Source organism: Colletotrichum abscissum (assembly GCF_030869225.1).
Source record: "Colletotrichum abscissum strain IMI 504890 chromosome Unknown Scaffold_1.1, whole genome shotgun sequence".
NCBI classification, from domain to species: Eukaryota; Fungi; Ascomycota; class Sordariomycetes; order Glomerellales; family Glomerellaceae; genus Colletotrichum; species Colletotrichum abscissum.
In genome coordinates this window covers 1,219,744-1,246,441 of record NW_026849987.1, presented here as the reverse complement: position 1 = coordinate 1,246,441, position 26,698 = coordinate 1,219,744, and the positions used below count along the sequence as shown (strand labels likewise).

The following is a 26,698-nucleotide window of genomic DNA, read 5'->3' as shown; positions in this document are numbered from 1 at the left end:
GAGTCATTAAATCTAAAATACCTACGGCTTTCATTCCTCTTCGCATATTCCCCTTCTCATATATCAAAGACGCGTAGCATGGCCTTGCACCCGGTGAGCCGCCTCCTCCTCCTTCAAGAAGCCCTTTGCCTGCCCATGCTCCCTGCCGCTTGCTGCTTGAATATGTGCCTGGCGTTGCAACATCTTGTGGATTGTGCTTCATGAGTCCTCTTGTCCTCGAAGACGTTGGAGAATCCACGTCGCTCATACCCCACCCGAGGAGCTACCGTGGGATATCCTGGCCTACCTTGCCTTACTAAACCTTCTCTCAACACCAAACTGCAACCCGGCGTCTCCTGCTGAGCACCATAGTAGAAGCCTTAAAATATTACATCGTTCTCCTAAGGCGTCCTCATAATCGAATCATCGCGGATTTATGATGCTCATTTGGTGACAGGTGGGTCCCATGGTGCAGACTAGGACAGAAGTGACCGCGCAAACTAAGACATCCTCCGGCCGGGAAGCTTCTCGCGAATGTCCAACCTCAAAGCTGACGCATTCTGTTGATGATGCTATTCCCAACCACTGAGTTGGTAGCATTGGGGCTTTGTCGCTGAGACCCATTTTCCTTTCATTCCACCTACCCGCATCAGCTTGTTGGTCACTGCGGCAGCCAACCTTACAGCTTGCCGAGAGCCTATCATAATCAGGCGGCACCTGATGCGTTTTTGAAGCCATTGAGCAATGTGGCGATATAGAGGTCTGTCTTTTGGTCGTAGTCCTGTGGATTGCCTAGCACTTGCATTGCATTCCACCTCGTTCTCATCCACCGCAACATCCCCTCCCGCTCGTCACATGACAACGCAGCTCGGCCAAATCAGCCGGGACTAAATCATTCCATGCTGATCGCCCGCCTTCGCAACTTTGCGTCTGCAGGCATGCTTGACGCTCGGAGTGAGGCTATCCACAGCCTTGATTCCATATTTGAAATATTCTTGCCCCTTGTGACTGAATGAACAGGGCTATGTGCGGTGGTTATAAGCAGCCTGCAATCCAACAACAGGGTGTTCCTTTTCGACAATGGCTCGAGATAAGGCAATGCCTATTCGTCGATTTCGGCGAGCCTGCGGCCTGTAGTCATCAACATCAACACCTCACTTGAGGCGACGGGCCACTTTGCAGTGATGCGTGCTCCCGCATATTGGACCATACTCGGCCAAAACTTTACGCGAAGAACCCTCAAGAGTAAATGCTTCGAACGCAACGATGCACTTCGCGAGGAACGACCTTCGCCGACTCCGGCAAAGGTTCCGATGACGTTGATCGCTGGACCACACCAAGGCACCAAAGACTCCGGGGTCCTTGTAACCTCACCGGATTCCTCCCAGAGATCCAAAACATGACCTGCCCACAAAACGCACCAACACCGGTCGAACACCGCAGACCTGACAGAGCATCAGAAAATGCAGCCACGAGAGAAAAGCAGGAGACAGCGAAGGGAATGAGGAAACCTCATCGAGCAGAAGTAAGTGCTCACATAATCCAATTGTTTCAAATCTTTCGTGCATCGTCAGGATGACTCATAATGAGTGAGAGACACTGCACGGCATGACGGCGTTGAGGATATCGTGAACTTGGCTTCAGTAGGCCATAATGAGACGTTCCGAAGGTGAGGGTAAAGTGCGGAGATCGTAACGCGGTGCAAACGTCCCAGGGTCGAGGATGAGTGGCCAAGCAGCAGTTAGCTTATGGGTCCGATTCTGTGGAGACCACTTCATCTTCCCGTCCGTGCTCTGTCAAAATTTTGGACAATCTCCCACGTATTTTCTTTCACGTGACGTAACACGTGCTCAAGCGAGGAGGGCTGGAGAGGAAGTCCCACGCACCACTGCAGTTTCCGAAATTTGAGCCATCCTGCTTGTTGACGGAATTTGACGATTCAACCTCACCACGACGACAACACCTAGCCCTCCGAACGCCAGAGGACTGCCAAGATGGGTCGCGTTGTAAGTCATTATTCTATCCAACACTCGATTCTTTATTTGCGGAACGATATTGGCGCATTATCGACTTGCTGCTCGTCGCATTCGACATTCCAACAATTCGAAACCCGCGAACTTTTTTTCGAGATGGACAAGGGACAGGACAAAAGGCGCTGACATACTCTTCTTCAGATCCGTAACCAGAGAAGAGGTCGTGGCTCTATCTTCACGGCCAACACCCGCCTGAACAAGGTGAGATTCGACATCCTCGAAATTCGCGATACGACGACAGTTTTTCCTAACGATTTTCTGTGCAGGCCCCCGCGAAGTTCCGCAACCTCGACTATGCCGAGAGACACGGATACCTTCGTGGTATCGTGAAGGACATCATCCACGACCCCGGCCGTGGCGCTCCTCTCGCCCAGGTCGTCTTCCGCGACCCCTACAAGTTCAAGCAGCACACCGAGACCTTCATCGCCAACGAGGGCATGTACACCGGCCAGTTCATCTACGCCGGCAAGAAGGCCGCTCTTACCGTCGGCAACGTCCTTCCCCTCGGCTCCATGCCTGAGGGTACCGTCGTCTCCAACGTCGAGACCAAGATCGGTGACCGTGGCACTCTCGGCCGCACTTCCGGCAACTACATCACCATTGTCGGCCACAACCCCGATGAGGGCAAGACCCGCATCAAGCTTCCCTCCGGCGCCAAGAAGGTCGTCCACTCCGAGGCCCGTGGCATGATCGGCATTGTTGCCGGTGGTGGCCGTACCGACAAGCCCCTCCTGAGTACGTTTTGGCCCCTGGTTCTGGAAGGATGAGATAGAGGGTAAGATGAGGCAAGGGACAACAGTTGACTAACGAATTTCTACAGAGGCTTCCCGCGCCAAGCACAAATTCGCTGTCAAGCGTGGTGCCAACTGGCCCAGAACTCGTGGTGTTGCCATGAACCCCGTCGACCATCCCCACGGTGGTGGTAACCACCAGCATATCGGTAAGGCCTCGACCATCTCCCGCTACGCCGTCCAGGGACAAAAGGCCGGTCTTATTGCTGCGAGACGGACGGGTCTGCTCCGTGGTACCCAGAAGGTCAAGGAATAAAGGTCATAGTTTGGCTGGATTTCAGGGTTCCATTGGGATGGTGTTACGCGGCTGGCATCTTTTGAGGGTACTCGCAAGGGCAGTTCATCTGGTAGCTCTTCGGCAAGTACTAAAAGGCATTTTGCGCATTGAATGATCACGCCATGATTCCCCCCGCTACAAGAGGGAGAGGAGAACGCCAAACCCAACTGTGATGAGTGAGACGCCGGGAGTTTGTGTGGATGACGAACAAAAAACGGGGTTTGGGACAGCAAATGGAGTGAGGAGGAAAGTGGCCTTTGGATCTTTCCTCCTAAGCCCAGCTACCATATGTAGTTGCGGTTTCCTCTTTCAATTGATCGATTCGGAATTTATATTGAGGAGCTGCTCCTGTCTCGTGACATTTCTTCATTCGGCGAGTGGCCTGATGATATGATGGCCCCAAAAACAAAAACGGCGCTTTCCCGCTCTGACTCGGTTCTACGAAACCTGACTCTTCATAATTCCTCGACAGAACCGCCAAAATCACGGGAAACCTACACTCGGTGATTTGATATCGATCCCCGATTCCCCTTGCTTCACGCTTCTTATAAGTGTACTCCACATCAGTCACTCGCGCGCAATAATGTTCGCTTGCCAGAGAGTCACCGCCTCGAGGTGTCTCACCCAACGCTGCACGTCCACCAATTCTCTCAATGCAACAGTAAAGAGAACCTTTGCTACTCGCCCTCGCCCCACCATCCCTGCTGCCCCTGTCCTCTCATCACCATCCGCAGCGACAGCACCCTCAGCTTCAGCTCCTGCCCACACCCCTCCAAGTCGACAGGCTCCCGGTCAGAGTTCTCGCCCTGCTGTGCAAGCACGTTTCTTCTCTGACCACCCCACCTCCTCCGACAGGTCCAGCAACCCCACCATCGGCATCCCCTCATCCAAAACTGGCCGACGGAACACCAAAATCAAAATCTTTGAAAGCTCCCACAACCTCCATCACTTCCACACCTCATCCATACATCCCAGAACACCTCAATTGAACAAAATGGCATCCCAGGATTTCCGTCTTCTCTGCATTGAGAACCCTCTGCTTGGTATGTGTTTTTTTCTCATCATTTAAATAGCTTAGAGCACAGGGGAACACATGTTGCGCAACCCCGCCATCTTCGCTTTAACCCCTCCCTTAACACCGAGCTGGGACAAAAATATTGACAACTAACACCGCAACCCAGACATCCAAGCAGTTGGTGACAAGGCTCTCCTCGAAAAGTACGGCCTCAAGGAGAACGATGCCATCCTCGCTGAGGAGAAGCACCTCGGCATCTACGAGGACCTCCTCAACAACTACGACGCCAAGCTGATTGCCGGCGGCGCCGCCCAGAACACCGCTCGCGGTGCCCAGTACATCCTCCCCCCCAACTCCGTCGTCTACCTCGGTGGTGTCGGTGACGACAAGTACGCCTCCATCCTCCAGGATGCCGTCAAGACCGCCGGTCTCCGCGTTGAGTACCGTGTCGACCCCAAGATTGCCACCGGCCGCTGCGGTGTTGTCATCACCGGCCACAACCGCTCCATGTGCACCGAGCTCGGCGCCGCCAACCACTACGACCTTGAGCACTTGACCCGTCCCGACGTCTGGAAGCTCGTCGAGAACGCCCAGGCCTACTACATTGGAGGCTACCACTTCACCGTCTGCCCCGCCGCCATCCAGAAGCTCGCCGAGGAGGCCGCCAAGAACAACAAGGTCTTCGCCGTCAGCTTGTCCGCCCCCTTCATCTGCCAGTTCTTCAAGGACCCCCTCGATGCCAGCGCCCCGTACTGGGACTACGTTATCGGCAACGAGACCGAGGCAGCCGCCTACGCCGAAGCCCACAGCCTCGGCACCACCGACCTCAAGGAGATCGCCAAGGCCCTCGCCAACCTCCCCAAGGAGAACAAGCAGCGCAAGCGTGTCGCCATCATCACCCAGGGCACCGAGCCCACTCTCGTTGCCGTCCAGGGTGAGGACAGCGTCAAGGAGTACCCCGTCAAGCCCATCTCCAAGGAGCAGATCAACGACACCAACGGAGCTGGTGATGCCTTTGCTGGCGGTCTGATGGCCGGCATTGTCGATGGCAAGTCCCTCGACCAGTCCATCGACATGGGCCAGTGGCTGGCTAAGCTCAGCATCCAGGAGCTTGGACCTTCGTAAGTTGATCCCCCCCATCATGTCACATATGACACCTCATGGCAAACTTGTCAAATTTTCTTGCTTCATTCGCTAACTGTGAACTAGCTACCCCTTCCCCAAGCAGGCTTATTCCGCGTAAGGCATTTAGCCTTCCCAACCTAATGCATTAAGCATTTCAGTTTCTTTTTGTTCAGAATAGTCTGGCGTTGAGGGGGTCAAAGGGAAAACGGTTTCAACAACGGCGTTGGCTCCTGAGAGAGCTTTCAAATGAGTGGCAATCGCACTTTGCATCAACTTGCAATCTGGGCTCGACACCTTTTACGACCTTGAGCCCATGGGTCATGAGATATTTGGTAGAAAACAATGCGAGGAGACGATTTCGGCTGGACAAAAAAAGACCAGCCCAGATGACAAATCCTAGACCAGAGTCCACTTCCCCGTCGTATCCGTCGTATCGTGTCCAGTGAAATCCGTCCAAAACAGTAGTATGAGCCAGTATAATTCAATCGTGCGATCGATTCATGTCGCTGAAACTTTGTGTCAGCGGTGTAAGATCTTGGAAGGTGCTGATGGACTTACATCGCAGTAGCAAATAAAGATGTGTTCAACTTCCAATCAAGCCGCCGGGTGGGCCGGGCAGGCATTGGGATAATAATGTCTGATCCGAAAACGAGTCCTGGATATGCGGTCCCCAAAACTTAACGACGCATGTTCTGGCCCGGGGCACGCTTCACTTCATCAGCCATGGCCGACTGAAGAATCATGTCGTTGTATCCAGCCGTGTATCCGTCAGTAGCGGCACCTCCGTTCTGTCTGACCATGTTCTTGTAGTGCGTAGGGTCATCATGCATATCGGCAATGGGACCTCGTCCAAAAGCGGTGGTCGCGGTGTACGCGATACCGTTGCACGGCGTGCTCTGGTATATACTGCTGACGTTGGAGAACTGAGTACCCGAAGCCGGCGAGAAGTTCTCTCCGCTCATAGGCATGTTGGGACTCTGAGGAAACTGAGGACGAGATCCGCTGAACGAACGGGCGTGGGCGGCCGCCCTGGGCTGCAAAGTATGGGGGTTGTTGGCTTCCGCATACGGACTGGACCACAAGTTATATGCTGCCGCACCTGACAAGTCACGACTCAAGGGTCTCGAGTCTGTAGGTTGTCTGCCAAAGGCCTGCAGAAGGCGGTCCTGGTGAGCACTTATGTCGGGTGTACTGGCATACGGACGCTGTTGCTGCCGAGCCATGTACGGGTTCTCTCGTGCTTCTCCGAATGGATCGTCCAGCCGTGGGGTACCCGAGGGTTGAGCAGTCCTCTGGAAGCCAGCACTGCCATCGAATGATCTTCTAGCAGCATCCCTGATGGCACGGTCTGGTGGTGTCAGCTCTTGCTTCTTACCCTGTGGTGTCGGGGTGTAAATCATGTTCCAGGGAAGGCTCGGGAATGTCTTTGCTGTTGCGGATCCGAGGGCGGGCGGGCTGTTGGTCGGGGGCACACCAAATACCTCGTTGGCCATGGCTGAGTTCATTCCGTACGAGGTGTCCTCGTGGCTCTCTGCAGGAGAGACGTGGGCCTGAGGAGGCATCAGGAAGTCATTAACCATGTGAAGCATATCAGCGTCAGAACTGAAGTCGTAGTCTGACTGGCCCTGCGCTTTGCTGCGGCTGGGAGTGGGGTGCGACCGCACCTGCGGCGGAGCAGCCACTTGGGGCGGTACAGGCAATGCAGCAGTCGGGGTCGCGTTTCTGACAGGAGCCGGCTGCCGTGAATCCTTTCGTTGCGCCGGAGGAAAGTCTGCAGCAGAGCTTTGCTCAACTGGAGGCTGGGAGGAGGTTGTCGCGACAGCTGAAGACTTTGGCGTGTAGCCGTCCTCGTACTTGAAAGTAAGCCCCCTTGGCGACGAAGTGTAGGAGAAAGGAAAGTTGGTGTCGTCGTTGGCGAGGAAGAAACCACACTTTATCGTTTGCAGGACCCTGGAGAAGATCTCTTGGAGAGGGCCGAAACGCTGCCCACCATAGTGCTGGATTTGAGACTTCAGATTTCCAGTATCCTCATCGTAGTTGAGACGGCAACTGTCCGGCAACTTCGTGTCGCAGAGAGGAAGCATTCCTATAGCTTCCTGGTCCTCAGGAAGCAGGTACGGAGTGAGTTTGAGATCTTCGTTGCCATACATCTCGCACAGAGAGGTGAGTGCCTTGGCGAATCCTCTGTACATGTCCTTGATGGACAGCTCAGGGGCCTCTTGAGCGTTCACAATCTCAACACGGCACGCCACGAGCCAGGCTGCATACAGGCGCACGAACGGGAGAGTGTTCTCGGTCATTGTAGACGCTTGGTCTTCAGTGCTCTCTGGTTCGCCGTTTGCTTGTTGCTCAATGAGTCTTTCCATTTCCCTCTTAAGGAACTTGCAAAACGTCATGAAGAAACGAGCGTTCAAGCGGAGAAGGAACTGAGAGGTTCGGAACGCGGCAGTGGCCCAGTCACCTGCTGTGAATTAGAAAATGAGTCTCATGTTCATCATGATGATCACATACCTTTGGCCTTATTGTTGTAGACGAAGAATGCAGACATGTTGAGCAAGACCATCTTCAAAAGGATTGCCTGGGTGTTTGGGGCCTTGATGGCCATCTCAAGATGGTTGATGACTTCCTTCTCAAGCCCCTCGTGCTGAGGGAACGGCTCTCCTTTGCTGAAATGAGAATGCAGCTTTACGAACCAGGTGACAAAGGCCTCTTGAGGATCAGGAGGACCTGTGCGACGAGCCGGCGTAGTTGGCGCTGAAAGACTCTTCAGTTCCGATTCAAGGTTCTGTGCCGCCATTGGATGAGGGTCTTGAATTGCCATGGCGCGGTAGAAGTGATATATGATATCAAGGTGCTTTCTCTCATCCAAGTAGATGATACCCATCTGGTGGTGGGCGAAGCCAGAATTGGGAAGGATGTCGTGGGCGAGAGAATAGTACGTCAAGGCAGCTTCGTAGCTCGGGACCTTGTGTCGCGCCTGCATCCGGTATCGAGAAAGGTCGCCGAGGTGAATGAGCACCAGATGCACGTATTTGAGGATGATCTGGCGAACGGCAGGTGTGGTGTTGGCCATGGGGTTCGCCTCTGCCAGCTTTTCGGCTTTGATGCCCTCGGCAATGCGCTGGAGCTCGGGAATCGGGTAGACGGCTGACATGCGCTGGACAAACGCGACGTAGAACTTTTGCGCCGTCTTGAGAAAGCTGCTGTACATCCTATCCAACTTGCGCTTCTGGACGGCGAGCTGCGACGATCTCAGCTTGCCCAAAACCTTTCGATATTCGGCATTGACAAGGCTGTGGGCCTGCCAGAGGTTGGCTTCAACCTTTTCGGTCGAGGAATATTCGAAGTCATGGAATATGACGTGGAGGCAGGCTAATCGGAGGCTGATGACAGTCAGCAAGGATATTGCGACCCAGTACATTGGGCTGGATTCGCTACGTACGAGGAAATGACGCTTTCCAGAACCTCGAAATGCTTCAGCTCGTTGCCGTCGGTGTCGCTTTTGAGCTTGTCTACCTCCCTCTGGAGGTGCTTCCGAAGCTTCTGGGCTTGGCTGTGGTCAAAAAGTCAGCATCGGAAGGTAGGTGCCCGGAGTCGCATGGACCCCGAAATGCCCACCCAACTGGATAAGATATGCCACAGGCAATGCTTGGCGCAATCCAAATTTCGAGATGGGCATGAGGGGGAAATGGTAACTTACTGCCATGCCTGCTTTGCAGCCTCAACATGTTCCGCCATTTTGGAGAATGGCGGAGCTGGGCCCTAACGTTGGCGATTGGAGGAATTTGGTGTTGGTGGTGTTGCGATTATTTTCGCGATGGGGTGTTTTGTTGTTGTGGAAGGTGCGGGACTCCAAAAACTCAGGAATGGGACAAAAAAAAGAGCCCAAGCTACGTGCTGTGCTCACACGCTCTCAAGACCAGTCCCTGAAGGTGCGCGCGATCCATAACTTGGGAGGTGAGGTCGTCGGAATCCAAAGGGTGAGGGCGACAATGGTGGTGGGATCGGGACAGCGGCAGCGGCGTCGTCGGGTCCAAGGCTTGTGGTGGCACGTAATCGGGGTGATGAGAGAGTCGGGAAGAACAACATTGGGCAGAGGGTCGGAGGGAAAGAGCGACGAGCGATGCGCCACCCAAAGCAGACATTCAAGAAAGGCAACACTCAGACGGTATGGAAGGACGAGGGTGGCAGACAGAGGCAGACAGAGAAGAAGGAGGAAGAGGATGGTGATGTCGGGTCTCCATGAGGGACGCGAGCAGAACTTAGCTCATGGGACAATAAAGTGTGCACCTCTCATTCTTTACCATCTATCCACATCATCCATCCATCCACCTTCCATGACTGAGCCTTGGGGAATCAGTTAATATTTTAGATGGAGCCCCTCAACAGGCGGGCACATATGGACCGTGCACTGCACTTTTTTGAGATTGGTCCCTGTTCGGTTCCGCAGTCCCTCACTGAGTCCCTCATTGTCACACTCTCTCCCTTAACGGGGGATACTTGCAGCTGCAGCATGACCCATGCTAGGTACATCATTCATGAGCCTTGCTATGTTGTTGCTTTGTTAGGAGCCTAGGCCCTTGTTTGCAGTCAGGTCCTCCCCATTTACAATGATTTCAATGATGACTTGTCCATCCGTCCCTGAACCTGCGAAATGAGCCTTGAGCACTGAGCCTTGCAGTGGTCTTTGACAGTCAGTGCCCCACCACGGCTCCGGCCTTTGATCTGCTTTCCGCCCAAAACATTCGATTCCATTCACCACTGTCGGACGTATTGTCGCCGACATTGCAGACCTGACTGGCTCAAGCCTCGGCGCAACATATTTGTATTCTTGCTATCCTTACGGAGTACACCCTGCGGATACCATACACTGCAGGCTGGCTCAGTCGTCCGAGCCCCTCCACGGATCCTACCAAAAATTAATTTCAGGACATAACTCAGCAGAGCAGTGCGACGCGGGGGAAATTCGGGTGCCTGATCTGCAAGTAATCAACCCTTCCCGTCACTTGGCCTTCACTCAAGATGAAACGCTCACGAGAGGCCGAAGAGGAACACCCGTCCTCTGGCATTTCCGCAGACGAGCGTAGCCGCCCGGAGACGTCAACTCCAGATGACCGTGCTACCAAGATCACTGGACTAGAGCTTTCCGTCGAGGGAGCATCTGAGGATTTTGCCATGAAATGCTCCCTTCCGCCTCACAAGGAGGCCCTGACGTTCAAGACATACGACGACTATGAGGCGCACTACATAGCGACGCACACCAATAGGTGTCTGGAATGCGGGAGGAACCTACCGTCAAGCCATCTGCTTAACGTGCACCATGAGGAATGTCATGATTCCTTCGCCGCTGTGAAGCGGGAAAGAGGAGAGCACACCGTAATATGATTTCCCACTTCCTCTCATCATCGGCTCCTCTCTTGCTGACATCGGCTACAGTATTCCTGCTTCGTAGAGGGTTGTGAGAGAAAATGCTTGACGCCGCAGAAACGCCGGATGCACCTCATCGACAAACACGGGTTTCCCAAGAACTACTTTTTTGCCGTGACTAGGGAGGGTGTCGACGGGCGACGGACACTGCTCGTAGAAGCAGGTCATCACCGGCGGAAATCATCAAATGCTTTCAGTACGACCAAGGAATCGAAGCGCAGATCAAGTATACTGGACACGACCACTTCACAAGGCGGAGAAGAGTCACAAAAGACAGGAGATTCTGCAACCAAACCAGAGGCCAGTTCGGTGCCTGCGCAGCCAGCGATAACGGAACGTCCAGACACGGAAATGGAGGATCTCGCTGGCGCAATGTCGGCGCTGAAGTTTGTGCCCAACAGCGTGCGATTTGGCAGGGGCGGAGGACGAGCAGGCTTTGCAAAACGATGAGAGACGTCACGAATGATACCACTACTTCGATTAGCGTTCAGGCCATGATGATACCAAAACGGTCAATTGAAAGGATCACTACCTCTTTCCCGTAAACAACGACCCGAGTGATCGTAACCAGGGCCGGAACCAATCCTGCCATGTGAAGCGCCAAACGCCTGCCCTCCACGGGGTGCCCATTGTCGACCGGAAGCCGCGCTGACAGACGGGCTCGTGAAGGTAATCTTCCTGGAAAACACGTACACGACTAGAGATTCTGCTCTTCTAGTCACTGGATGCGCAGCCATGGCATCCGCAAGCGACGCACTGGACCTCTTGGTCCCCTTTGAGCTGGGCCTTCGGAACTCTACATATGCAGGTCGAGTTGAAGTTCGTCTCCTTGGTTTGGACACATCGCAAGCAGCAAAGCTATAGACACATGTCAGCAAGATGACTCGTCGTTCTTGATAAGCATGCCAACTCACCTTTTCGTAGCCCTGCTTCTTCCACTTGGCAATCAGCATTGCGTCCGCGTAGCCGTTCTTGAGCAGCCACTCGTACAGCTGCTTGCTGATGGCCTCCTTTTCGTAGTACAGGTCGTAAATGTAGCGGCTCCTCGCGTGCGCGATCTGAAAAATCTCCCACTGCGCTTGGTGCTTCGGTCCCGTCGGCGGCGGCTTGTTCTGCGCGTCCTTCATCTTGTTTTGGAAGATGAGGAGCTGGTCCTCGATGTCGTTGAAGCCTTCTGGAGGCGGCTTGCGCTTCGAAGATCGCATGGGAGGCATGTTGGGCTCTTGCTTTGCGTGAGTATGTTGTGGGTGTTTGAAATGGCCACTTGAGTTGCGATCCGAAGGGCTCTCGCAGTCTCGTCAAGGCTCACTTGGCTTCGCGTCGCGGTTGTAGACTAGCTAGATGACGAAGGAGTTGAAGTTCAAAAGCCCAGGCTAATACCTTAGGTAGTGGGGCAAAAAGCTCCGATATCTTATCAGGCATGCCACTAACGCCTTCGCACCTGCGCGCAGAGCGCTGGATCCGAGCTGACTAAGGAGCCACACGTGATTGGGCCGTCCGGAACCTTGGAGCTTCCCAAGATTCCCGTTCTACCCAGCCAGACAGCGTCGACGAGCAGGCCGTTCGGGAATCACGTAGCGCAGCAAGCAAAACCGCCCTCTTCACCAGCATCCCCACGCGCCCACTATGGCCATCACACCGACCCAATTCGCAAAGACGACCCGGCAGTGTGAGTTATAGAGACCAATTGACCCCGAAAATCCCACTGATCCGTCGAGCAGCGGCCAACTGGAACGACGCAAAGAGACGGGTTCTCGCTTCCTACAGAGAATGGATCCGAGCTGTATGTTGACCCCCCATGCGTCCCTGTTATGAAAGCTTCGGCGTAGGCTTTCGATTCGAGAAAGGCGCGCAACGATGCGAAGACGATTCGAGCGAGAAGGCCGACTTGAAGGGAAGCTGGAGGCATGAATCAATGCTAATTGAGGAACCATTGGGAAACAGGCGCCTGAGATTCAGACGATGTACAACGTCCCCCTGCCCGTGTCCGTCCTCCGTACCCGGATACGTGAGGAGTTTGAGCGCCACAGGTTCGCCAGCAAGCTCCCCGTGGTGGATGTTCTCCTGTTCAAGAGTCACGCCGAATACCAGGTATGCCATCCCGAGCGACGTTCCCCCGACGCACGCGCGCATCGAAGCACACCGAGGGAGAGAGAGGGATGGAGAGAGGAGGATTTTGGTGTCATGCGGGAGACCAATTGGACCCATGACCGTTACGATTGGGAAGATATAAGGCCGAGAGCTGACATGTGGTTCTAATCACGCAGGAGACGATGAACTTCTGGAAGCAGACGACGCACATCATGTCCTACTTCAAGGAGGAGAACTTTAGAGGAGACAAGCGGTTGCCCAACAGCTTCATGACTGGATTCTTGGAGGTGAGTCTTCCACAGGGTTGCGAGCAAGCTAGAGCGAGGAGAAAACACCAAGAGGCGAAACAAGGGGGTGAAGGGCATCCGCAGACACTTGATGCTGTTTCGAGATGGATCGCTAACCGTACTTTACACAGGGCCGCAACTAAGAGCGCTGGAAGTATTAGAGCTCGTGTACATAAATATACAATTTCAAAAAACATTTCCGCAAAAGTCACAAGAACCCAACCAATTGAGTTGGACCTATTTCATCTGTTTTGTCTACGCCGTTGGTTCTATTTTTGGTGTCTCCATTCCCATGTTAAAAAAACAAAAACAAAAAATAACGCCATTTTCCATCTTTTCTACAAGATGCGTTCGCTATGAACGACCAAACTCCTCCTTGGCGCGGATAAACTCCTCGGCGACGGTGTCGCTAAGGGCCTGAAGGTCCTTGAGACCCTTTTGCAGAGCCGCGACGGCGGTGCCGTCTGAGTTACACAGTCAGTAAATCAGGAGTGAAGAAGGGATCGAAGAAAAAAAAAAAAGGCTCACCATAGGTCTGGATCCTAATGTTCATCTTGGGTTCCGAAGGGTGAGGGATGGCGTAGGCGCAGAACTCAACGTCGGGACTGTAGTGAAGGAGGGGTGAGTTTCAGTATAACGCAGGCAAGCCAGGGAGGTCTCTCATGGCAGGAACTTGACGCTGTTTGAGAGAAGATAAAAAAAATAAACTTACTTCTTCATGATGACATATCTCAGCGCATTGCCGAGCGTGTGCCCCTCATCGATAAACTCGAATGAGGCGGCTGTGTCTGTTGAGCCGGGCAGCTACGGACAATCTCACAGTCAGCCTCTCGCCTGCAAATCACCGAAGCAGGCAGACTCACAATCTTGACGCGCTGGGGCTCCTCCTCCTCTTCCTCCTCCTGCTCAGTCGACTCCTGTCCCTCCTCCTCCTCCTCTTCCTCCTCGGGCTGGTGAGAGGCGGGCGCCTCGTCCATGGGGACGTCTTCCGAGTCGGTTCTGCCGGGCATTTTTGCGCTCTTTTTGGTTCCTCTTCAATGAGGCTAACTCTAAGAAGTGTTATGAGAGTTAGAGAGTCAGTGACACTCAAAGTGAAAATTGGCTGGGTGGTTCTTTTCGTCGCGGGGGGTGTAATTCAACTTTCAACAGATTCGGACTTGCACTGCGCGCCCGCAGGTCGGTCTCTCGAAATTTTTTGATAACGGACCCGCGGATCAATTTGATAAGCTGGCAGCTGGCGACCACCACATATCTCTGGCAACAGCTGTAAGAGATGGGACTCACCAATCCGGCGTCCCTGCCACATGCAAGCTTACATCGCATCGCATCGCATCGCAAAATGCCACGGTCAAGAGGCGTCACAACGAACAAAGAAATTTCGATGGGAATACCACCTCGCCTCGCGCCTCGCGCCCTCTCCAAGATCCCCAGGTTTACCTCCTCTGCACAAGGGCCATCTATAGACTATAGGGGAAGAGGGCAGAAAAGTTTATCGCTCGGCAGATACCTGAAAAGGGGGGGGTGAGATTCCACGAGACGCCCGTTCTCCTACCCATCATGTTCATCTTCAGTTATGTGAGAAGAGACCAATATTGCTACGATCCTGCATCTACCATACATGAGTTTTGATAACCTCGTCATAGTATGCAAGGCATTACCTGCTTACCTGGTTGTTTGCAGCCCGCAAACCAATAAAAACCCCCAGCTGTGATGGACCTCATCTTTCCGCGTGGGGAAAAATCGAGGACAGTACGGAGTAAAGAGAGCGCAACCATCACCACTACCACCACCACCTACTTACAGGCGCGCGGCAAGATGCAGTCACGCACGTAGTTCCGGTTGTTGGACGCACGAGCAAACCACCTACACCACCCTGCAGTTTGCAGCTTGCTAGTTCACGTCGAATGCTCTGACTGGTTCCGCAGAAGAATGATCCAAAGATCAATAGCGCGCTTCTCTTTTTTCTTTCTCTCGTTCCCCAGTTTGTTCTTTTCCGGAGGAGAGGATTCCATCACCCTGCATTTCTTGGTAACCAATCCTGGGTTGTTGGGCACCTCAAAACCAGGGTAAGCTTAAACTCGTGTACCGACACTTTGACTCATCTCGATGGTGAATGAAAGCAACCAAGAATGTCACCGTAATAAGCGAATGCTTCAGTATCCTCAGTGTAAGCAAGTAGTTGAAAGAATACTGCGTACTCAGGCCCAAATCTCGCAATAAAGTCCCATCGATTCGCACCCCGTGTTCGTAGAACACTATGGACCTCCAAAAGCAAAATGTCTCGGTCCGAATATCAAATTCAAAGATGCTCGAGCCTCAAGGGGCCCCGGCGGCGCCTCCCCGAACCCGACAGCCCAAGTTCCGGGTTGAAGTCTTTCCTTCTCGGTGAGACAAGAAAGAAAGAGAAACCCCACCCCTTCTTTCCCCCGTGGAACAAGGGCCCTCTTCACCGCATCGTGTCCACGGACCATCCAACTCCCGCGTGGTTGACGTCCCCGGGGGCGGCGGCGTAAGCGCGCGGAGGCGATAGGAGAGGCTGGGAGAGAGTTCGGATAAGACATCATACACGGCATGCATGGACATCATACGGCATCGCGAGAGCCTTGCTCTTCGTCCTCCCCTTTCCCCCCTTCCGCCTTCCGTGCCCACTTCCGTAAAAAAAAAAATCCCTATCAATGGAACAAAACAAAACAACCGGGGCAAGGAAATCAAAACCTGATCGCGATCCCAGAGAGCCAAAGCGTTACGATGCAAAGCCGACAAGGCCGTTCCGGTTTCCCACCCTTTCACTCCTCGCATTCCCCTCCCAGTCAGACGGCCTGCGTTCGGATTCTGTTCGTTGGCTGCCAAACCACACTCGACCAATTCGTGATCGTCCGGCGCTGTCACATCGGAAACGAGGTTTGATTGGCCGCCAACCGCACTTTATTGTTTCAAGACAGGGTCGGTGTAAGCCATATGATTGGCTCGTTTCCTCCATTCTCAAACCGACACCCAGTTGGTGAGTTTAGCTTGGTGCGTCGTTGAACCGGGGTTGGTCAGGTACATCTCGCACTAGGTCTGGGAAGTCACTTGTAATTGTGAAGGTGTGCTATGTAAGCAGCATTCAGTCCTCGCTCACCAGCTGCATGGATTGACGGATGGTTTGCAGATGACGAAGGTGAACAACGGCCGTCGTCTGTGAGTCCTACCCAGAGATGGGACGGAGACGTTCAAGGTGGAGGAGGCGTGTTCGGCGTATATGTGGAAAATGTATGTGCAGGCCGAGGGAAGAGACGTCTTAACTCGGCGAATCGTCTGTGCAGGCAAAGCGAATGCTACTCACAAGCCAAAAAAGAACAGCCGCGTTTTTTTTCTTCTGCTTGATGCCGCTGAGGAATTCCAGGATGAAGATGTCTGTACCACCGTTCACAGTACCAAGGAAACCTGCCTGCAAGTGGAAAGAAAAAAAGGTTGTCGTCCCGAAAAGGATGAAGAGAAATTTTTAGGGGATGTAACGTCGACGACGAACCTGGAACTGTGGTGGGGTTTGGGGGTTACATGGGGGGCGTGAACATGTCGTTCGGTGAGGGGTGCGAATGCGAATGGAGATCGGTGCTGACATACTGGATGAGAAACGACCATTCGTATCTATCCGTACTGAAGACTGATAGAACCAAAGAGGTATTAGCAGAGTATCCGTCGACGTCGTGGTTATACTACCTTCATCTATGATAATCATATCAATCCCATCTAGACGTTGTGAATCGGCATGGACGCATTAAGAAACGGGAAATTTGACAGTTGGCGACGTGCGCAGGAGGTGGCTCTGGCGTCGGTGACGACGACGGCATGTAGAATACTGCAACTCTCCGACTCGTATTCTTCTGCATTTCACTCATCAACTTCATGCCAATGGTACGTGCGTCTTGTGCCACAACTCAACTCAGCCTCTTCTCTGCCAACTGTGATACAAAGAGAAAGAGGCTGGTGACACATTGACACATGGGGTTGCGGCTTAACGGTCGTGGGATATGGCCAGGATCTCCAGGGACGTTTTCACATGGATCTTCCCCCTCCAACCCCCCTGCTCTTCCTGGCCTTGCCTGGCCATGACATTGCCGTGCGGAGAAGACAAGAGACAGAGTGAACCGGCACCAGCTAATCTCGCCAAACTCAGCCTTCAGGAGGCTCAGGTCAGGTCAATAGAACGAGGGGCGGGTTTCAGCAAAGGCCTGCCGCCCTACGAGTGGCTACCGATCGCCAGTGGTGGCTGTCAAGGCCGGAAATCCAGCGAGCGGAGACTCAAGACAAGATTGAGCGCAACAACGCTGCCCAGGTCAATACGAAAGCCAGCTGTTGTCAACGTCAACCCGAGCGACTGCATATGGTGCTTTCTACGCGGCAGCGAGGAGCAATCAGAGTCGAGGAAATAACTTTCTGGCTAGCGGAAACGCCGTCTCTAGTCCAGAGCTTGCTTGGTCGTGAGCCGCCGCGCGCGACACAGGAGCGAGAGACGACCCATACTGTTGGCTGACCAGACTTGAGACTCGGACGGCCGATTGGGCAATCTATCATGTGCAGATTCATCCATGTGGAGTCTCTGGGTCCGTCAGGTGTGATCAGGGGTGGCGGACGTGGAGGGGTGATACTGGCGGAGGAAAAGGTGGAGAGGTACTATATTTCACCGGTGAGAGTCTCGTTTGAAGTTTGGTTGAAATATTCCGAACCTATCGACGGAAATTTCAGGCTCTATAGTTGGGTTGGCAATGAATCGGTTTGATCGTTTGTAGTCTGGTCAGTGGCACTATGGGGCCGAAAGAGAAAAAAGTAATTCGAGAAACACACGACAAGGTCTTTTCGGTTGTCGAGTATCGGATGCCCCTCCATTCATGGATGCCTCTATGAAGTTTTTCGGTCCAGTTTTCCACGGTGAGCCAAGATAGCGGGCGATAGACATTCGCACAGGCTTCGGTTGGAAAATGTGCTTGTCGCGACGCAGATGCTATGTGCAGGTTAGCCTCTTTCTCGGGAGCCCCACCAAGGGATCGCAGGTAGCTGAGAAATTGTTCTCACCTTCCAATTGCCGTCGTCGCCCCCAGTGTTCGGGGTTTCTCACTTGGGGGCCGCAAGTGGCTTGAACATCTGCCGGATAGGAGAGAATCGTGAAGGGCCGACGCCCGGACGGGCCAGAGCTGCCTAGTGATCGCTCCGTCTGATGTGGCCCGCAAGGGGGCTGCAGCGCTGGCGTGCGGCAGTGACGAAGAATGAGCATTTAATAATACCACGAGGGCCATTAGGAGTTTGGAGATGGCCGGCAATGTGTGCGGGAAAGCACAGGCACAGGCACCAAGCGCAGGCGCAGGCGGTACCAGGATATCTAGACGCGATGGCGTAGGCACAGGCCACCCGGGCTGGCCGTCTGGCAGTGTCTTTCAGGGTCCGGTGACAGGTTGAAAGCTGCCGTCTCGAGATCATCGGCTTGCCCAAGGCGTGGTTGACGCCTCGGCGACAGCGGGTTAATACCAATATCGCGACTGATGGGCAACCCATGGAGCACCTCCGTCCTTTTGCGCCCCACGACAGACTTAGCACGTAGGAGGTAGACTTGGTCGAAAGCATGCCATCTAATACTGCGTGGTGCTCCACGGCAGTGAAAGCAATGGACGTTTCCATATATCGCTGTGATGCTGCGGTTGAAACAACCGAGTCCCGGCTTTGGATGATCCACTGGCAGGGCAGGCCCCGTCATGGCAGGTGCGGAAGTGGTTAGTGCCAGGGGCTTGATCTCGCAAGGTGAGCGAAAGTCAAAAGTTGTGAGAGAGCGCGGGCTGAATTCTTGGTGTTGCCAGGGCTGTTTGGGCACCACAGTCGTGTTGCACGTAGGTAGTTGAGCTGAAGGCGGAGACCTGAACTGCACTGCGTACGTATTGGTGGTACGTACGTCAACGAGGGTCTCAGAAATGGAGTCGTGATAGTTTGGGTCGTCTTTGGTTTATACGATACAGATAGTGTTGCGTGGTAGCGGCGTAGCTGAGCTGACTAGCGGTTCTGAATTGCCTCTGCTTCGGAAGCGGATGACGAAACAGGTGCCAAGCCACTTATCGCGATGCAACGAGAACTCAGTGTCCTCTACTTTGAGCCGCGGTGATTCTCGTCGGATGAGGCCGCCATGATTCTGTGCTGCTGTAGTCTACGGCACGGCAAGCCTACCGAACCGAGCTTCGACATCGAAAAGAGGGCGAAAATGAGTGAGGGGATTGTGTTGTCTAGGGACAGAGTTAAGTGTATTGAAGCCCCGCCAGGGGTGTTTCCGTCTGGTCTTTTGGATAGCATATCCGTCACCTTATTGTTGCGCCTCGGACCTTCCTTGGCTCGATCTTGACATCGGTATCTAAGTGCAAAGGAGGATGGTTCCGATTGCTTGTCTGTTGAGTTTCCCCGTCTTTGATAGAGTGCGGTAATCACGGTAGATACATGGATGACATAGGTAAGGGCGTGTTGGGAGCAGGCTGAGCAGGTATTCCTCATACTCGGCAGGGTTACAGGTCACCCTGGCAGGTCGGGGATGTCTTGTCTCGCACGAGGAGAATTGTCATCCGGTGTCGTCAAAGGCCAACCCATGGCCCATGGTGCTTGATTGATGAAGTGCAGTCTGTGCCAATCCTGACAATCTGGTGGGAGAAGTTGTGTATCCTTGGGGAAGGGTACGCAGTACTCCGTAGTGCACTACGTAGTTGAGGAGGGTGAGGGGCACGGGCGAGTGGGTGAGCGGTGGCTCGTGTGTTGCAGGATGGTTGGCATCGAACCCAATCAGAAACAATAGTCTGCTATTCCTGCCGCAGCGTGGGCCAACCGTCGCGGCCTTGTGAGCTTCGCCTGTGGTAGCCGTCGATTGGTGGTGAGGCACGACACAGCGTACCTTTCGATAGGTTGTGACGGTAGAAGAGTTCCATGGTGGAAGACACTACCACGCGCTAGGTACCCGTCCTTTGGCCACCAGGCATCGTACCGTGGTAGCGTTGCTGAGATGGCTTCCCGTACTTGAGATGTGGTAGTAGGTAACTACCATGCTGTGGTAGGTATGGAGTGACTTGCAAGAAGTATCCGCACCCAAGTAGGTAGGCAGGTATGCCATGCCAGGCACCTCAGGCACATGAGCAAAGGTGCCTTGCCTTAGCTTCCCCGAGGTGCTGTGGTAGCTTCCCCCTCATCATTCTAGTTGCTGGGCTTGCATTGCAGCCAGTTCTCGTCTGTGCATGGATATCGAGATTGGGATAGAGAACAAGAGGGGAGCGTTGCCACTGTTGTTCATCATGCCATGGGCCCGCGATAGTTGTTTCTCTCGGATTCTGCTATTAGGAGGTCGTTGAGAGTATCCATCTCGTGGTGGGTTGGATGATTGATCAGCATCATCGGCCAGAGAGCTTCAGTCAGTCCTGTCATCCCTTCACCGTCAGTTTGTATGTGAGCCCGAATAGGAAGTGTAGACTGTGTGGGAGTTGTGGACTAGGGGTTCCGAAAGAGCTCAGTGAGGATTTAGACAAGGAAGTGGGAGGATGTGAACAGGCAAGGAGGAAAAAAGAGCAGGAACCCACTCGGGGGAAACTTGACCTTCAATGTCAAACAGCCTACTGTGTACGGAGGTCAAGCGGCGCCCCCGCTCACCACATCCCACGCCCCTTTTGAGATTGAACACGATCAGGATTCCCACCGTCTTCCTCCGCTCTTTCTCTCTCTCTCTCTGTCCTTGAACTGGAGTCTTTCCAGCAGCGTGGATGACAGCCCCAGCCCTGTCCCGTCCCGTCCTGTCCTCGCCTATGCTAGGTTTAGTAGTATCTCTGCGTAAGGTGGTCGAGTTGTTTGAGGCAAACCACATTGCCACTCTGCGAAAAGTACCAGGTAGCCCAGTAGCACCTCCACCATTGCTACACGCCTGCGAACCAACCAACAGCTGGAGAAGGCCCAGCGCACCCGAGCCGACGGATGCCACTCTGCATCTTGTCGTCGCTCCTGACACTGAGTGGTGCTTCACCAGGCGGAGGCGAGGGGAGAAACGTAGAAGCGTAGAAGCAAGAGGAGAACAAGAGAAGAACGGCCGCAACCGTCAGATGTTGCTGTCCAATCAATTCCGTATTAATCAAGTGTTGAAAGACCGAGGGCCTGGGTTCTGAGGTGGCCTGGAAGTCTAGACTGCCTCCGCCGCACCACCAGCCAATGTCACCACCACACTCTCTGTCGTGTGTGTGTGTGTGTGTGTGTGTGTGTGTGTGTGTGCTGGATAGTGGGAGAATACCACAGTGGAATCGCATTTGTGGCATGAGTGCCATGATCAGGATACTTCGTAAGGTAATCCGTACTGAGAGAGGGGGCAAGTCAAGCTGGAACTGCTGGCAGGTGCATCCATAATCCTGTAGTATGTATACTACGTACAGCAAGCACATGGGCGTTATGCACACACCCCTTTCCGATGAGAGGAGCCACCCCTCCCCCTTCCTGCCCTGGAATATTGTGTACGGAAGTACGTATATATCAGCCAGTCAATCGCATCTCTTGCAGCATAGATCCCGGAAACCCTCAGCACATCCGACATTTGTTGTAGTATCGATGGATTACTGAGGTGAACTCAGCGGTACTCTGTAGGGAGTAGTGACAGGTAAACTGTATGCGGGAATGAGAAGAGTAAAGCAGAAGGAAAGGAGAGAAAAGAGCAACAGAATAGGTAACAGAGATGGGCCTGGTGTGCCGGCTGGGCCATAATTGTGTCACTCCTGTGTTCCCCTTTCATAAGAAAATAAAACAACCACAGCTGCCCCTCTACTCCGTGACCCCCCTCCCCCCCTTCCACCCCTCTTACCTCCTGGTGTGTCGCTTTCCTCCAAGTCTCTATGATCCATCCTTCCAGCTGCTTGTCCAAGGGCCCTGGTCAGTTCTTGATCGTCTTGCTCCATCCAGTCTCACTTTATACCACTCTATCCCGTGCCTTACTGCGTATCCGCTCTCCGTAAGGATACCTTACAGACCTTACTCCGTACGGATACCTGTGCAAAAGTGAGGTGAAGTAAGGTGGCCAGCACTTTGATTTCTCGACAAACTTGTCACTGGATTGTCACCACACCCCCGTCGTTGCACTCTGTGTATGGCCTTTTACCCCCTTGGTCCCTGTTTTCTTGACCTGTCCTCGACTTGTCAACTTTGGGGTCCCCGTCCCCGTGCCTGTTCCAATCCCAATCCCCGTCTCATCCTCGTCCGAGTCTTGAGTATTGAGAGTCTGAGCCTGAGCCTGAGCCTGGAGGTGTCTCGACGCTTGCTTTAAACACCACCCCCTCCCCTCCATCCTTTTCAACTTCTGTTTTGTAACCCTCGTCTCGTCCAGCGCTCGCTTCTCTTCCCAACCTTCTTCACCCCGTCCATTCTTCTTCTTCTTCTATTTCTCCTTCCCCGATACCCCCCTCTCCTCCTTTTACCGGTTTCTCAAAACCCCCCCGCGCCTGGCCTTTTCTCCTCCCGACGTCGCAGACCAAGTCTCTCGCTTTTTTCTCAAACAAAACAAACCACAACCTTCTTCTCTCGTTGATTTGACCTGACGACCCGACGGACCTTGCGCTACTACTTTTACTACCAGCTTCCACCCCGTAGTCTACTCCGTCTCGCGCCAACTAATTAATACGACCATATACCCTCTTCCGCAAACCAAAACTCAACATTGGGCATCCATCTACCTACCCATTCGGTTGACTCGAGAAAAGAGAAAGACAGAAAATACTTTTCCGCCAACTAAACCCCCCGCGGGCCCTGATTCGATCTGAGACTGATCTGCTCACTTTTCTGGACACCACCTGACACACGAGCCGACCTGGTCGACCCCATTGTCTTTTGTCAATCAGTCAATCCGTGCCGACAACCTTTCCTAGGCACCACTAATTTTGGGCACACAATCGGCCGCTGCGCATTCCACAGCTCCAGCTCCTCCCCGTCGCAGTCCGTCTCAAATCAAAAGAGCGGCCAGCCAGCCAGCAGAAAAGCAGCAAAAGCAGCAGCAAGCAACTCTGTCTCTTTTCTTATTCCTACAACATTTCGGATTGTTCCGTCCCGCCGCCATCTCTCACCTAGTCAGCCAGACCAAGCCGCTTTCCGTCTACCCACGCTCCGACTTTTCACGGCCCAGCAGCAATCAGCTACGGTACCTTGACCTTTAGAGGCCTTACCTTTAGAGGCACCACACCATCACCTCCACCACCGCCCAGTGCACCCACAACCCGCCAGGCTAATTCCTCCCCCAGCCCGCTCTCGGCCATTCTCGTAAAGCTCAAAGCGCAAGCTCGAAGCGTCAATTGCTGCGACTCCGCGCTTCGCAAGAAAGGGCAAGAAAAACAAGGACAAAGAGTCGTCCACTGACTACTCACCAAAGTCACTGCCACCAAGTCTACCTTAGCCGACAAACCAAAAAAACCGACTTAAAGTCGAGTCCTCTCGCTTCGGCCTTGGCGACCCCAATCCTCTGACACAGAAAGAGTTGCAGTCGCGCACCTCCTCGTCAAAAGTCAGACGTCGACAACTCCATCCATCTCGACCCATTTAAAACTGGAGCATCGAGCAAGGGAGAATCGCGCATCTCAATCACCCAGCGTTTGACGACATCGCCAATCCGCCCTCTTACTAATTTACCAACGACTCGTTGCATCTCGATCAATTCTGCACGGGTTTTTCATTCTCCGAACTTGCATATCGGCAATCGTCAAGCCAAGTGAGGCTCCTTTTGCAGACCATACAGCAAACAGGCGTGTCGGGTGCAGCAGCAGCAACCCAACCCGACCCGTCTCCTTTTTTCTCGCTTCATTCCTCCCAACCTACCAACAGCAACTATGAGCACAGCGATCGCAATGGCTCCCTCTCCGGCCCCTCACGACAGACCGTCGTTCCCTTCCGACCTCGCTCCCGCGTCTTCCGCACAGCACGGCGCTTCTTCGCCTGCACAACAAAGACCTCTTGCACCAACTGGAACTCCCAATGCGACGGCGCATCGGTCAGGCAGCGGCAGCCCTAGGGGTGCCGCCCAAGCTCCCAAGTCATCTCCTCCCAGCGCGTAAGTTGCATCTCCACGTCCATCCTATCACCTCGCAACCGCAGTCAATTGACTCTATCTTCCCTTCCAGCGCGAGACATGCCAGCGGTGCACCAAAGATCGTCGTGAAAAAAGAACCCAACTCCCCCGACTTGCCGACGACCCGTCACAGGCCACGCAAACTCGACCTGTCCAACAAGGGGGCACACCCGGGCTCCAACACTCCCGGCACTGCTAGGCCCATGACTGCTAGGGACAACTTGGGCATCCAGGAGGTCGGCCTTGCCTGCCTCTCGCCTGGGTTCGTTACCCAGGACCCCATCATGAAGGAACAGCTCCAGCGCAGCATGAGCGTGAGAGACCAGCAACGCATGATCATCGAGCAGAGAATGCAGCAGCAATCCGCAAAGGGCGATGGCCCTGACACCTCTGGAAAGGACCCTGTTTCTCAGTTCGCAGCAAAGACCCCCGGCCTGTCTCGCAGGAACAAGGCCCAGCTCTCCATCCTGCCGCCCTCAGCCGAGTCTTTTGCCAACGAGCGTGTCATCCAGTCGGCCCCCTTGGGACACTCCTTCACTGGCCGCCAGCATCCTGCACCGCTGTCTCGTCACATTACAAACCAGCCAAACACTCTCTCCAACACTTCTCACATCCACCACGTCCCTGCCAACCAGACAAACAACCGTCTCCCGCCCATCAGTGATGTCTTTGGACAGGTTTCTGGCCACCCCGACAATGCCCCCACCTCTTTGTACCCCCAGACCAGCCGTCCCCCCATGGCATCACCTGGCCACCCCCCTCAGATGCAGCATGGCCCCCCTACTTCCGGACGTGCCAGAGAGTACAAGTCAGCGGAAGAGGCACAGCACGAGATTGCCGGTGGTCGCCCCGAGCTGCTCCCTAAGATCGTACACTACGGAAACGCTCACCAGCCTCCTACGCCTCCGTCTCCTGCCCCGGGAAGCAGAGCCGCTGATCCCAGCCGCAGCGCAAGCAGGCGCCGCACCCGTGCCGAGTACGAGGACGGCAGCCCACCATTGGGCCATGGCCCTCCCCCCCAGCGAAGAGGACCATTCGGCGCCGGTCGGGACAGCCCCGAGAGCCAAAGGCAAAAGCGCGAGGAGTTCATGCAGCTCTGCGCCAGAGCCTGGGACCTTTTCCACTCTTAGAGAGTCTTTTGTCATCTTTGTTCGATTCTTCCACTTCAACGAGTAGGCCAATTGCGTCTCACTCGTAGGTTTCGATTTCCTGCGGGATCCGGCCCCGCCCTTTCGTCGATTCAATCTCGGCCAGCTTGCATGAGTTTGAAGGAGTGTCACGTCCACTGTGACTCTCCTTGCTTCTCTCCTCCAGTCGGAAGAAGAGGAAGTAAAAAATATATATCGCAGCAGGATAGGATTGAAATCAGGGATTAATGTCTGCAACTACGAAGAGCTTCCTCCTCGGCACGTCTCCAACAATGAACGAAACCGATCATTACGAACTTCAGCTTTCTCGAGGGAAAAGCGATGGACTATTTTCGCGCGCGGCTAGGCGGTTACGAGGCGGTTGGCGCTACCGGCTCTGGTTTGCTTCTATTCTCCAAGGGGCAGTCACGGTTTGAGGAAGAATTTTACGTTCGATTCTTGCACTGGAAGCTTAAGATGTGCGCCAGGGGGCGTTTATTTGCTTTGTCATTTTTATGTGGTTATTACCGGTGTTTACGGGAAAATGACGGGTTGGCACGAGATTCATGAGCAGAGAAGAGGGTGCAGATTCCTCTCTGTATGTATTATCTTGGGGTCGTCTGCTACGGGGAAAGAATGGTGGTCGAGGGATATATCCTCGGCGCGTATCTCTTTTGTGTTTTATGCTTCCTGCTTCTCACCTCGGGAGCCACCAACCTGTGCGCTATTTTTGTCGCATTGGTATTAAGTATATCGGAGCAAGAGGTACTGAAGATTCGACACGCATATACAAGGGGCCTTGAGGCTTTCATTCTAGTTCAAGATCAAATCGTTCACTCGTGTGTGATGTGACATGTGTGATGTGATAGGATGCAATGTGACGTGAATTGTGACCGGACAGATCAGGAGGTGGATGTGAAGGGGCAGCACTATCAAGATGACGAGATGTGAGCACAGCTTTTTCACGACATGGAAGGAGGGAAAGCCAGGAGTTATAACTCTGGCAGAAGAACACATGAGACATACAGAAAATAAATTTCATGGGAGTAAGGCAACAACGAAAGATTTGGAACCGGCGACGAAGACATTCACGCATCTCCATTACAAAGAGTCCGGGGCCATTCAGAGGCAGAGCGGCATCCCGGCCGGAAGACGAGCAACAGGGGCTCGACCTTCGACACATGAATAGACCCGGCGAGCCGAGTTCTAGTGCGTAGAGCCGAGCACCCGGAACATGTCTGTATGGTCTCCACAGCCCCCGTCTCCCATCCCTGCCGGCGCCATGCCGGGTGTCGGCGTGGCCCCCCTCCCGGAGCCGGAACCGGGACCCAGGAACGGTGTGGGTCGTTCTGCTATCGGACCCGCCGGCCCCTCCGCGCACGTGGAAGCCTTCGAGAAGACCTGGCTTTCACGGGGTGCGGTCCAGTCTTTCCGGATGCGGTACAGGGCGGTGCACTAGAAGG

The 26,698-nt window shown here is 53.9% G+C and overlaps 11 protein-coding genes across 11 annotated transcripts; 7 read left to right on the top strand and 4 right to left on the bottom strand.

The window, feature by feature from the left end:
• Positions 1 to 1,973: 1,973 nt before the first annotated feature.
• Positions 1,974 to 3,059, top strand: CABS01_00375 (60S ribosomal protein L2; the record flags this gene model as incomplete). Its single annotated transcript, XM_060533756.1, has 4 exons — positions 1,974 to 1,985; positions 2,154 to 2,213; positions 2,279 to 2,747; positions 2,833 to 3,059. The coding sequence occupies 4 exons, from the start codon at positions 1,974 to 1,976 to the stop codon at positions 3,057 to 3,059; spliced, it is 768 nt and encodes a 255-aa protein (XP_060406270.1).
• Positions 3,060 to 4,074: 1,015 nt separating this feature from the next.
• On the top strand, positions 4,075 to 5,338 carry CABS01_00374 (pfkB family carbohydrate kinase; the record flags this gene model as incomplete). Its single annotated transcript, XM_060533755.1, has 3 exons — positions 4,075 to 4,123; positions 4,262 to 5,216; positions 5,305 to 5,338. The coding sequence occupies 3 exons, from the start codon at positions 4,075 to 4,077 to the stop codon at positions 5,336 to 5,338; spliced, it is 1,038 nt and encodes a 345-aa protein (XP_060406269.1).
• A 559-nt stretch (positions 5,339 to 5,897) lies between these two features.
• CABS01_00373 (telomerase activating protein Est1) lies at positions 5,898 to 8,958 on the bottom strand (the record flags this gene model as incomplete). The annotated part of the gene is made up of 4 exons (XM_060533754.1): positions 5,898 to 7,681; positions 7,732 to 8,603; positions 8,663 to 8,773; positions 8,921 to 8,958. 4 exons carry the CDS (start codon positions 8,956 to 8,958, stop codon positions 5,898 to 5,900), a joined length of 2,805 nt encoding a protein of 934 aa, XP_060406268.1.
• Positions 8,959 to 10,242: 1,284 nt separating this feature from the next.
• CABS01_00372 (zinc finger protein) lies at positions 10,243 to 11,097 on the top strand (the record flags this gene model as incomplete). Its single annotated transcript, XM_060533753.1, has 2 exons — positions 10,243 to 10,596; positions 10,657 to 11,097. 2 exons carry the CDS (start codon positions 10,243 to 10,245, stop codon positions 11,095 to 11,097), a joined length of 795 nt encoding a protein of 264 aa, XP_060406267.1.
• A 264-nt stretch (positions 11,098 to 11,361) lies between these two features.
• Positions 11,362 to 11,861, bottom strand: CABS01_00371 (uncharacterized protein; the record flags this gene model as incomplete). Its single annotated transcript, XM_060533752.1, has 2 exons — positions 11,362 to 11,505; positions 11,562 to 11,861. 2 exons carry the CDS (start codon positions 11,859 to 11,861, stop codon positions 11,362 to 11,364), a joined length of 444 nt encoding a protein of 147 aa, XP_060406266.1.
• A 412-nt stretch (positions 11,862 to 12,273) lies between these two features.
• CABS01_00370 (complex 1 protein) lies at positions 12,274 to 13,168 on the top strand (the record flags this gene model as incomplete). Its single annotated transcript, XM_060533751.1, has 5 exons — positions 12,274 to 12,316; positions 12,369 to 12,430; positions 12,592 to 12,738; positions 12,915 to 13,025; positions 13,157 to 13,168. The coding sequence occupies 5 exons, from the start codon at positions 12,274 to 12,276 to the stop codon at positions 13,166 to 13,168; spliced, it is 375 nt and encodes a 124-aa protein (XP_060406265.1).
• A 211-nt stretch (positions 13,169 to 13,379) lies between these two features.
• Positions 13,380 to 14,035, bottom strand: CABS01_00369 (uncharacterized protein; the record flags this gene model as incomplete). Its single annotated transcript, XM_060533750.1, has 4 exons — positions 13,380 to 13,489; positions 13,554 to 13,630; positions 13,738 to 13,829; positions 13,889 to 14,035. 4 exons carry the CDS (start codon positions 14,033 to 14,035, stop codon positions 13,380 to 13,382), a joined length of 426 nt encoding a protein of 141 aa, XP_060406264.1.
• Positions 14,036 to 17,116: 3,081 nt separating this feature from the next.
• CABS01_00368 (uncharacterized protein) lies at positions 17,117 to 17,440 on the top strand (the record flags this gene model as incomplete). Its single annotated transcript, XM_060533749.1, has 1 exon — positions 17,117 to 17,440. The coding sequence occupies one exon, from the start codon at positions 17,117 to 17,119 to the stop codon at positions 17,438 to 17,440; it is 324 nt and encodes a 107-aa protein (XP_060406263.1).
• A 944-nt stretch (positions 17,441 to 18,384) lies between these two features.
• Positions 18,385 to 18,936, bottom strand: CABS01_00367 (uncharacterized protein; the record flags this gene model as incomplete). Its single annotated transcript, XM_060533748.1, has 1 exon — positions 18,385 to 18,936. A coding segment is annotated over one exon (552 nt), but the record flags the coding sequence as incomplete, so codon positions are not given.
• A 4,834-nt stretch (positions 18,937 to 23,770) lies between these two features.
• Positions 23,771 to 25,238, top strand: CABS01_00366 (uncharacterized protein; the record flags this gene model as incomplete). Its single annotated transcript, XM_060533747.1, has 2 exons — positions 23,771 to 24,090; positions 24,161 to 25,238. Coding segments are annotated over 2 exons (1,398 nt in total), but the record flags the coding sequence as incomplete, so codon positions are not given.
• A 1,231-nt stretch (positions 25,239 to 26,469) lies between these two features.
• On the top strand, positions 26,470 to 26,694 carry CABS01_00365 (uncharacterized protein; the record flags this gene model as incomplete). The annotated part of the gene is made up of 1 exon (XM_060533746.1): positions 26,470 to 26,694. One exon carries the CDS (start codon positions 26,470 to 26,472, stop codon positions 26,692 to 26,694), a length of 225 nt encoding a protein of 74 aa, XP_060406260.1.
• Positions 26,695 to 26,698: the final 4 nt, after the last annotated feature.